Genomic DNA, 12272 nt, shown 5'->3' on the forward strand with positions numbered 1-12272 from the left:
TCCTAGTGGAAGTGTAAAGAATATTAACAAATTATCAACTGAGTCACACATGGAGTAAAACCACAACTGCTTCAGTTCATTCTTTTTGAGTCAAATTATCCCTGAAGAACAGAAATAAAATACTATTTTACAATTGTCAATTAAAATGAAAACGACTACACATTAACTCAAAACAACTAAATTTAATGTGAAAGAAATGTAAATTTAGAATCTGAATAATACTGCAATGTATAATATTACAAATGAGAAACTAAACCTCTAAATACTGCTGTTAGGGTGATTTATATGTACCAGAGACAAGCTTCACTTCATTTATTGATGAACAATCCACAAATATCCTGTATTGTTCAATAACAATAGCAAAACACTTTTAGAAAAAACTTCCAAAATCACTCTCTAGATCTTAAAAATTAACATATCTGAAGGAACACAAATCATCTGGGTGCAGAAATTACTAATACCTACAAATATGGAATGAACAAAATATTCTGATATGATTAAAATAAAATTTTAACCAACACAGAGTGGAGGTAAGGGAGGAGGAAACATTAGCTGAACTGTATAGCAACACTCAGTGTCTGGAGTTTGAATTCCAGAGCATTTTCACCTTGCTATGAATATCTAACAAATGCCTCTGCTGTTGCAAAAATTCTGGCAGTCTATTTTAAGGAATTACATTCTGACTTTGTACTTAAGTGGTAATGTTTGTTTTTACTTTCCCTATATCAGTATTCAACCCAGCTTCTGAATATATGCTCAATACATTCATTATTATGAAAATCAAACAGTGCAGACAAGAAACTGCTAGCAAATAGAATGTACACTGTTTTTTTTGTTTTTTTTTTTTTTACAGTACAACTGTATACAACTCACAATCTAGCATTTTAACCTACATACAGCAGTGTGGCATATGAAGAAAAATGTTTTAACATAGGAAGTGCCTGAATTGTGGCAGCAGTTCTAAAGTCAAGCATACAGCAATAAGACAGACGTTATCACAGTTAAATACAAATATTCTAAAACTGATGTCATCATTTACAACCAGTTTTAAGGCACAATCTAAAAAGTGAGATGTCTCTCAGAATTTTCTGTAATATAAACATACAATGTCAGTCTTTTGTATCAGTACCTTGGAACTATTTATCACAAGATGTAGAAGTGATTTTACAAACATATGTTCCATGAAGCAGTGACCTGCCAAACTGAATTAAGAAAGCTGCCCAGGATGAGAGAGAGAGAGAGAGAGAGAGAGAGAGAGAGAGAGAGAGAGAGAGAGAGAGAGAGAGAGAGGGGGGGGGGGGGGGGGGGGGAGACTACTACGTGGAGGCACACGGGAAAAGTGGGGTAAAAATTAGATAGTGACATGAGAAAAGTGGAGAGAGAAGTCGTATTGTAAGGAGGGCAGATGGGGAACAGTGATGCAGAGTGGTGGAGTGAAGCAGCAGCAAAAGGTGAGGAAATGGTGGAGTGAAGCAGGAGCAAAAGGTGAGAAAGTGGTGGAGTGAAGCAGGGGCAAAAGGTGAGAAGTGGTGGAGTGAAGTGGGGGGGGGGGGGGGGGGGGAGGGGAGGAGGAGGGCAGATGGTGAGAAGTGGTGGAGTGGAGCAGGGAAAGAAGATGGGAAATGGTGGAGTGAAGGGGGTTGGATTACAAGTGATAGAGTGCAGGGGGAAAGATGAGGAGTGGTGGAGTGAAAGGGGCAAAAAGTGAGAAGTGGTGGAGTAAAAAAGTGACAGAAGGGATAAAATGGCGGAGTGAAAGGGTGGAGTAGAGGGGTGAAGTGCTGAAGTGAACAGGTATAGCTGGGGAGAAATGAGGAAGTGAAGTGGAGGGAGGTGGTAAGTAGGGGGGAGGGAGGCCACACATCTGCTGTGTTATGTAGGTCTTACATTACTAGTCACTGAGAAATTTTAAATTATTTCTTATGTAATAACTAAAATGCCGAGTCTACAGTGACACCTCAGTTGAACTGAAAGAAATTAAGCTACAATTTAAACTGATTTACTGTAAAGGAAAACAGCTATCTTGCCATTAGAAAAATATTTAATCAATTCCATAACATAAACTGATAAGTTTCTATTTACTATATACAGTTTAAATACAAATAATCTTTATCACAGTATCATGAGAACAGTAATGCTAGCTCAACAAGTACATAATTTTCAGCACAACGTTAACCACAGGAGCTGCTTTATATTGCCCATTTTGATTATCATGGTTGGATATTAAAGCTTTGGCTAACTCACGAATGCAACAACATAATGGGTTTAAAATTATTGGCCTGCTAGAAATATTCCAACAACAAAACGTAAGCAACATATTTATACTCTTTTGTAACTGTTGGACTATCTGCATTACAGAGTTGGAACAAGTTTTTTGAATCCCTCCTCCTAGAATTCTGTTCCATATATTGAGACTGTAAAACTGAGATTTTTTTCTTTCATACAACAAAATTTAGCACAAATTAACAGTTTATGACATTAATTTAAAACATAGACTTTTCTGCACAAAATGGAAGTATACAGCATCAATTGAAAGTTTATTTGCTAACATGAGTCGGGGATGATGGCACTTTAACATAATGGTCACATTTAACCTAACGAGAAAGAAGAAGAAGGAGAAAAAAAAAAAAAGGTAACAGGAACATGATGTAGCTATTATGGGCAGGTGATATTTAAGTTATCTTTTTAAATCAATGTAGCAGAATTCATTATATGACAATGAATACACTGATAACTTGTGATACAAAATTCTGGGAAGTATCTCAGGAACTTTATATTATGAACCATTATCACCAATGATGTGGCATGACATACTAACAGTCTTCCAACAGAAAATTGCCACATAACAGAACAAAGAGTTCCAAATGCTCAAGCTTGTCAGCCCACATGTGTTTATGCAAGGAAAACACTTTTCTTTCAGTTTAGAATTGAATGGCAGGCACCTTTTGACATGCAAATTACAAAAACTTGGTTTGTTGGTGTTGCTTATTGATTGGAACAGGTCTTTTATTTCTCCACAACGGAGGACTGAATAAATGTTAAAAACTACATAATTAAGTATCTTTAACATCACTGGCTGGTGTTAATGGTAATAATGAAAGGTGACAAATGTAAGCATTCTTCATCTCGTTGTATGCAGTTTAAGTAGCTATATGAATTCTGGCTTTATACGTTTCAAATACTGTTACCAAAAACTTGATTCTTGCAAGTAATTCACTTGGAAGAACTGAAGCATATCATTAAATAAAAAATGAAGTATAAATATATCTAAGTACTAAATCATTCCTCCAGTGAATGACAGGCAACTAGTAAAAGGCACAGGCAACTGTACAAAACTCTGAGTTACAATCAGACTCACTAGTAAATATGTATTAAGTTGATGCTTACAACAAATCAACATTGGGCAGTGTAGCCTATACAATATTAACAGTAACCCTACATTTGGCAACGATATCCAATTAAATATAGGGTACTTGACTTCCCAGCGTACGGAAAATGTGAGGTTGCAAATACAGGACGGGGATGCCCTTTATGTCAATTATCACAAGCCATGTGCCCACGGCACAAACTGTACCATAACTAGGCAAATGCACAAATCCCTGATATCGCTGTTGTATTTCTATCCTTCAGACCCCAGACAGCACCATAATTACACAATTCATGGCTGCAGTTTCACAAAATTACGGTCCATTTGCCAGTCTGCGTGACGACTAGCATACCACAGCCAATGGCGCAGTCACGGTTATCAGTCACAGGTGCGCATATTTCATATTCCGTACACGTCACTACTCAGTATCCGTGACATGCAACAATATAACAGCCAAATCAACCAAATCATCTTAGTCTATAATTGTATACGGTAGTATATGAAGCAACTCTCCAGCTGCAGTCGTCCGCGATACACACTCGTGCCATTCTCTAAACTTGCCATCATGAGACACATTTCCAGTCACACCATCTATCTCGCCATCCAGAAGATCTTCTGCTCTGTAATCGCAATGGACAGATGGTGAGGTCTCCTCTCGACACACTGCAGAGGCATCAATTGGAGGAAGCCTAGACATTATTTCTGCAATCTGAGCACAGATATCGCCCGATCTGGTGGAATCACTGACAGCGTTCAGCAGTGACGACACTGAGCGAGCTGGTGACAGTGAAGGTGAGGGAGTGGGCGACGGTGCAGGAGGGGGAGGTTTTACAGTTTGGGCTGCCGGAACAGAGCTCGCATCGATTCGAGACTGGCGTACCCGCTTCACCGAGGACAAATGTGTACTAGCAGTTTTCACAGATGGCATACTGATGACAGCAGTACCGACATCGTCTCTGAGTGGTGGTGTCGGGGAGGGAGTTGGTACGGATGCGGCAGGTGACGTACACAGCGTACGAGATACAGGTTCATGGGGTGGAACACCTGCGGTGTTAGAATGTACTTGCAGCTGATGAGGTCGCACCACAGGTGACAGCGGTTTCCGCACTACAGGCGATACCGGTTTCCGCACTACCAGAGACACTGGGGTCACAACTGCAGGAGACAGAGGTTGCCTCAGTGCTGGAGAGACGGGCTGCCTCACCGCCGGAGACACGGGCTGCCTCACCGCCGGAGACACGGGCTGCCTCACCGCCGGAGACACGGGCTGCCTCACCGCCGGAGACACGGGCTGCCTCACCGCCGGAGACACAGGCTGCCTCACCGCCGGAGAAACTGGCTGCCTCACCGCAGGAGACACGGGCTGCCTCACTGCAGGAGACACGGGCTGCCTCACCGCAGGAGACACGGGCTGCCTCACCGCAGGAGACACGGGCTGCCTCACCGCAGGAGACACGGGCTGCCTCACCGCAGGAGACATGGGCTGCCGTACTGCCGGAGACGCCCGTGCGTGCAATGCAGGAGATACCGGTTTTGGCTCCGGAGTTGTACTCGAAGGCGTGTATGATCCACTGCTGGTGCAAGAACTCAGACCGGCCAGCAGTTCCTGAGTAGTTTTCACACGCAGTGCTCGAGCTGCCGAAGCCAATTTCTTTTTGACTATGTCGTCATTATGACAGTTAGTTGAACGGTGAGCACGGCGACGCCTACCAGTCGTCGCCGAGCCTTTAACGGCAGGGACACTTTCTATAGGATTGTCTGTTTCTAGCCCGCCATTCACTTGTCGTGCGACTTTAGCTGGAGGCTGACCTTCGTCCGAGTCATCTTTTCGGAGCCGCTTGTTGGCGGCAATGGTCCTTGGTACAGAGTCTGCATGGTGTGGAGGTCGACCGGGAGAGCCTGCTGGTGAATGGGGTCCCGGGCTAGCTCCGTGTCCAGGTGTAGGTCCACTTTGTACTGGACTTGCTCCTGCACTGGCACACGCACTTGCACCAACACTCGCACCGTTCACTCTATGTGCAGGACTCTGTCGCTCCGGCATGATCATGTGACGCCACTGACGAACCAGACCTTTGGCACGTTTTGCAAGCATTTCGTCGGTTGTCTTCTTTCGTAGTTCATTGATGTATCGTCCCAGCCGTGTAGTCTAAAAAAAGGAAAGAACATTCTGGAGGTGATAACAGTAGAAACCGTAAATTTCATTGATTTAGCTCATATACTGCAAGTAGACTGAAATCAGTGAATGACAGATCATTAAAGCTGTGATGGCTTACACATTACTAATTCATAGTCAAATAGTCTATATCCTGAAAGTACCATTAAATACAAAGTTGCTGATTGTAGAAAAGAGTAACATATGAGTGCATGATTTATCATACTAATACCTCTTGTTGCATTATGTACAGCCAACACATGGCCAAGAATATAGAAGTAGGAGTCTCGATTGACATGTAAATGCAAGGTTCCTCTGCTGAGGCTTTATGGTAATGAAATGAATCAAAAAATATTGTAGAAATTCCAGAAGTTAAAAAAAATTACACCTAGGGTAATGGGTTTCTTACTACTTTGTGAAGGACATGTAAATCATTGTCCCATAATGCGTAGCTCAAGTTCAACGTAGTCACATGAGGAGCTCAAAATCATTCATCATCTCTCTACAAAAAACATTTTTTTTTTACAATACTAAATCAACATTTACACAAAATCAAAGTGCAGAGGACGTCATGATTTTACAAATGTTTTCTAGATATTTAACAAAAGAAATGTATCTTAGAAATTTTGTCACAAATGAAAAAGAAAACTTACTTTATTGCAAGATATCATTTTTGAACATGAGAGGTATTGCATCGTCATGTAATAATGATGTAGCTCTCAAACAAATGACAGGTAGATGAAATGACTACAAGGAAACCGTATGCCCCTTGCTGTATCAGGAATAGTCATTCTATTAGTAACTACAGATGGGGCTTCAGAATCCATTCTTGCAAATATGTCAAGAGTTACTACCTCTTCAAGTTATATGTAGCTATTTAAAAATAATTCTCACAGGTATCTGAACTTGCAGTAAAAGAAACACAGGGGACGCCAACTCCAAACTCTTTTTCATATTATTTTACTAGGGGTTGGTCATGTTCCAGAAATAAGTACATAGAGGCTTGTCTTATAGAACTCATAATGTACATAATTAATAGAATATCAAGTACTGAAATTGCAAATCTAAAAGAAGCCAAGACATATATTATCAAAAAGGTTAATGAAGGTGGAAACAGCCTTTTTTTATTAGTTTTTCAGTGGTCTTGTGGGTAAGGAAGTTCTGTCGGCATGAAATATTAAAACATGTATGCAGCCCCTAGAACAAAATCCAACATACAACTCCAAATTACATCCTATACTAATATTTGTTACATATGTTACACACAGGCTAATCCTATCTTTCGAAATAGCAAACATGAATGTCCACCAGTAAAAGCAAGAAAAATGTGATGCACTCAAAGTAGTATGACAAAATAACTAAACAGTGTGGAGTCCTCTTCCTGGAAGAAACAGCATATATTCACTGATCAGCCAGAACATTATGACCACTGATCCACTGTCGATATAAATCTGTCTAGGTGTTAGCAGCTACATCTGGTGAGGAATGACTGCTAGTCAGCCACATGCATGGTGCATGTAGTATCAGTGAGCTTGCTGCCTGTGTGTAGAATGGGGAAGGTTCATGATCTATCTGACTTTGACTGAGGGCAGATTGTGATGGCTCAGAGGCTCAGCACAAGCTCTTTTGAAACTGCACAACTTGTTGGGTGTACGAGGAGTGCTGTTATAAGTGTTTTCAACACATGGCAAAACCAAAGTGAAACCATATCCAGACGTCATGGAGTTTGCGGCCACCTGTCATTACAGATGTCGAACGTTGTAGTCTGGGTGGACTGGTAAAACAGGACAGGTGACATACTGTTGCGGAACTTACATCAGACTTTAATGCTGGGTAAAGTACAAGTGTCCCTGAACACAAAGTGCATCGAACATTCCTAATGATGGGTCCCTGCAGCCGAAGACACACTCATGTGCCAATGTTAACACCACGACATCAGCGACTGTGTACGAAATGGGTGCGTGACCATTGGTGCTGGACACTGGTGCAGTGGCAGAGTGTTGCAGGGTCTAATGAATTCCAATAACTTATTCATCATGCCGATTGGAGGGTGCAAATAAGTCATCTTCCTGGGAAACAGCTCCTCGACACCTGTACTGCGGAACGGAGACAAGGTGGCAGCGGCTCCAGTATGCTCTGGGAAACATTCACACAGGCATCCATGGGTCCAGTGCAGTACACTGGTTGCAGACACGTACACCCCTTCATCTCATGTTTTCCATTGGCAGTGGCATTTTTCTACAAGATAATGCGCCACATCACAAGGCCAGGAGTGTGACAGGGTATTTTGAGGAACACAGTGGCCAGTTCCAATTGATGTGCTGGTCTCCCCCCCCCCCCCCCCCCCCACCAACTCACCAGATCTGAACGTGATTGATCACATCTGAGATGACATTGAGCCTAGTGTCAGAGCTCACTGTCCATCCCCCCCCCCCCTCCCCTTCCCCGGCACTTATGTAATTACGTGATTTGTGTATACAGATGTGGTGCCAACTCCCTCCAGTGACCTACCAAGATCTCACAGCCATGATGCAACACAGCTGTCATCTGTGCCAAAGATGGACGTACCAGCTATTTGGTAGGTTTTGAATATTATTCTGGATGATCAATGTATAAATAAAACCACAGTGACAGAACATATGTACCACACCCATAGTACTGGTTACACCCACCACAGCTTCCTTATTTGCTATTCCGGCTACTTATTCACATATACAGGGCGATTTTTCCCACCCTGTGCAGACTCTAGGGATTGATCGATGAGAGGATACAGAACAAAAAAACGTCTAATGATTATGGCCTAATACACCATGCAGCCACATTTCAGTATGCATGGTTTCCTCTTACAGGGTGGTACTGTTCCTCATACGGCATGCTCTGGTGCCCTGTCTTGCCAAAGTATTTATAATGTTGTGTCCCATTCACTTCTCTTGGTGACTCACCTTGCTGTGGATGTGCGAAAGTGTTGTACCCAACGGTTCCGTGTTCAAATCAAGACCTTGCTGACATGGTGTTTATTTACAGAAAGGCAAATGGCAATGGGTGGTGGGCAGCAAGGTTGTTGTATCACGAGATCTATTCCTGTGTAATTATTGACAGTCAAGAATGTAGATTTCTAACAGCATGTTAAATACCCAAAGCATTGTAGAATGTTTAAGAGAAAGATATTCTACATTTATAATAAACTTTCAATTTGATCATTAAGGATCACTTACCGTAAGTACAATATGATTAGAATTATCTGTTACTTGACACTTCACACCTTGTGACACAGTCCCTCCACAGCTCTCAACATGACAAGTGTACTGTCTGTCATTACCAAAGTGGCACAACAAACTGCCATTTCACTTGCAGTCTTTGAGTAATGCGATGTATAAACATAACACTTCATCTGGCACTGCCCAGCCCCCCATTCAGCTGTATACAGCTGTAGCAGGCAAAACTGCATTCTGTTCAAGCTGGGCAACCTTCTCCCTACAGTTCACAATTAACTGATGTGCAGCTGATAGCCAACGTGGCAATACTGTTATAGCACATAACATATGCCAAAAAAGAAGAATTTTCAATCTCAGTGTAAGCAATTTGCTGCAGTAGTTAACACAGTACAAGTCTGTGGTCAATTTGATCGTCTTACATTGGGTGCATTATCTCACTGATTTACCATCATTCTTAGTTCCTATGGCTGCAGCAATCAGCAGCAACATTTTGTGGTTGAGGCAGTAGTTCCGCTTCCCAGCAAATAGCAATGGTATGTTATTATTTGGATTAAAAAAATCAATCAAAAGTCATTTCCAGTAATGCCTGATGCATTGAGTGCCTTTTTTTATTTGTGGGCACATATACTGTATATGTTACATAAATAATGTCTATTTTTTTCATTTCATGAAGCTTTCTCATAATCAGGAATGTGTAAGTGGTGTTTCGAAATCCCAAATTGATGGATATGAAACAAATGTGCAGTCAGCTCCAATTCAATAAAAAAATGTGCATAGTGGTAGTTCTATACAGAGATTCAGCTCCAATGACATCACATCATTGGTGACTGCTGTGAAAATTCTGTTGCTGACAACATGCCTGCAGATTCTTTTTACAGTTTTCATACACAGCATTTTTTGACATAGCAATGTATAAGGGCCATTTCAATAAATGTTGAGGAGAACCAAAATAACTCTGCACGTGTATTTCTAGCATACCAGTGGACCAGACGTTTCAGAAAATCTCTTCTATTTCTTTGGTTATCATTCTTAATAATAAAACTGTTCCACCTTTGTCAATGGGTCACTATTTATTTATATGTGAGTCCACAGATTTCACAAAATGCTCAGATTGCATACAAAGAGATTCATAAAATTAAGTTTTTGTGTATTGATGTAAAAAGACATGTTTTCCTGTTTCCATGCTAGAATTAAAAAAAAAAAAAACAATGTATATCTTTTCGCTTTCAACAAAATAACTGCTATGCTCTATATAGGATTCAGGTACTGGAAACTTATTCATGAGGAACATGGATTCAAATTACCTTAGCAACCATAATTTATTGAACTGACTGTCTTTTAATGTTCATACCCGTCAGCAATTGACAGCTTTGGAAAGTACATCTACAAACATACTCCGCAAGCCACCGTATGGTGTACGGCAGAGGATAAAATGTATCACTACTAGTCATTTCCTTTCCTATTCCAGTCGCAAATACAGGAAAAGGGGTGGGGGGGTGGGGGGGATGACTGTCGAAAACCTCCATTTGAGCTCAAATTCCTTGCATTTTATATTTGTGGTCCATACAGAAAATGTACATTTGAAGCACTAGAATCATTCTGCAGCCAGCCTCAAATGCTGGTTCTCTAAATTTCTGCACCAGTGCCTTGCGTAAAGAGTGCCGTCTTCCCTCTATGGATTCCCATTTCAGTTCCCCGGGCATCTCCATAATATTTGCATGCTGAACGAACATACTGGTAACAAGTCTAGCAGTATCCTCTGAATTGCTTCAATGTCTCTCTTTAATCTGACCTGGTGGGGATCCCAAACACATGACCATAACTCAAGAATTGGTTGCACTAACGTTCTATACACTATCTCCTTTATGGATGAGGTACACTTTCGCAAAATGCGCCCAATAAAACTAAGTCAAGTATACACTTTCCCTACCACCAATCTGATGTGCTCATTCCATTTCATAGCACTTTGCAACGTTACACATAAATATTTAATCAATGTGGCTGTCAAGCAACGCCTACTAATGCTGTACACGAACTGCACATGAACTTACATTTTTGCCATTCATCACACCAACTTGAAATTTGGAAACCCTTTTTTTTTTGTCATGGTTTTAGGGCAAAACTGCTACAGTCATCAGTCATTGCTCCGATTGCTGCTGATTTCCAAATCAGCAGCAATCGGAGCGAAACTCAAAGAGTGGGGAAACTAAAAAGTAGAAAGAAAGCTGAGAAAACCACTATAGAAGGGGGGTTGTTTTCCCCAAAAAGAGCTTCAAATGACCGACGTCATCTCACTGACACTGAAGTAAGAGATGTCTCACCGTACACAGTTGAGAGCAGTGGGGACAAAGCGGGGGAGGATCGCACTTCAAAAGATGTCAATGGCTAAAAAGACAGTGCCCTATCTGGAGTCTAGTTAAAATTACCTCCTCCCGATGACGAGTTCGGGAGGAAGAGGTCCAAGCACAGGGAAGAACTTTCATGTCCGCAATTTATTATTGGGGAGTGTACACCAATGTGTGTGCCATAAAAGAGCAACACGACGACACAAAACACACTACAGATTGGCGAAGGGAACCATGCAAACAGCAGGCTGAAGAGGAGAGTTTGCAGCCTATATTGGCCGCCTCGTTTCCACAGATACCAATGTGTCCTGGGATCCAGAGGAATGCCACAGAGACGCCCCCCAAGTGGAGGCAGTGCGGAATCTGGTGGACCAGAGGGTGGACAGGGTAAAGATCTTTGAGACTGAGGAGAGAGCTGAGCGAATCTGAGCATATAATATACTGCATGTGCTGATGGCGACTGATGTATTGGACAGCCTGGAGAACAGCATAAAGTTCCGCAGTAAAACCCGAACACTGGTCAGGAAGCCGAAATCAATTAGGGGTGTCGCCAACAATATAGGCACTCCCAACACCAAATGATGTTTTTGAGGAGTCAGTGTAAATAAATGTGGCATTCTTCATTTGTGTGCATAGAGCAGCAAATGCCCGACAATAAACGAGAGAAGGGGGTACCATCCTTGGGAAGCTGACAAAGTCACAGAGCCGTCAGGTCTGGGACAGAGCCAAGGTGGCGCCACACTCACAGTTTAAAGAAAGTGGAAAGAAAGAGAACGTAGCAGTTGACGGAAGAGGACTCCCGGTGGTATTATATATTATACCCTAAATCCAAGGAGGCGTTGGAGAGGGGGAAAAAAAGAAGAAGTCACGGGCCGGATTAGAAGGCATGGAAGACAGATGGCTAGCATAACAACTCAGAAGGACAGCTCGCCGATTGGACAGCGGAGGTTCAGCAGTCTCAGCATAATGGCTTTCCACAGGGCTGGTGTAAAAAGCTCCAGACTCTAAACGCAATCCACGGTGTTGGACAGAGTCGAGACACCGAAGAATAGATGGCTGAGCAGAGGAGTAAACTATGCTTCTATAGTCCAATTTCGAGTGCACTAAGGCGCGACAGAGGCGGAGAAGGATCACTCGGTCTGCTCCCCAGGAGGTACCATTCAGAACACGGAGGGTGTTGATGGATCGCAGAC

The 12272-nt window shown here is 42.1% G+C and overlaps 1 protein-coding gene across 4 annotated transcripts in view; it reads right to left on the reverse strand.

Annotated features, from left to right (window-relative positions):
• Window positions 1–297: 297 nt before the first annotated feature.
• LOC126299518 (translation initiation factor IF-2-like) overlaps window positions 298–12272 on the reverse strand; it is a 47447-nt gene continuing 35472 nt past the window's right edge. For 3 of the 4 annotated variants that reach the window (XM_049991484.1, XM_049991482.1, XM_049991485.1), the window contains exon 3: window positions 298–5513. In XM_049991484.1, coding sequence (XP_049847441.1) covers window positions 3840–5459 — 1620 coding nt within the window. In that variant the 5' untranslated portion in view covers window positions 5460–5513 and the 3' untranslated portion in view covers window positions 298–3839. The remainder of the gene's footprint in view (window positions 5514–12272) is intronic. The other variant, XM_049991483.1, reaches the window with a different exon arrangement.

This window comes from Schistocerca gregaria, chromosome X (assembly GCF_023897955.1).
Source record: "Schistocerca gregaria isolate iqSchGreg1 chromosome X, iqSchGreg1.2, whole genome shotgun sequence".
NCBI lineage: Eukaryota > Metazoa > Arthropoda > Insecta > Orthoptera > Acrididae > Schistocerca > Schistocerca gregaria.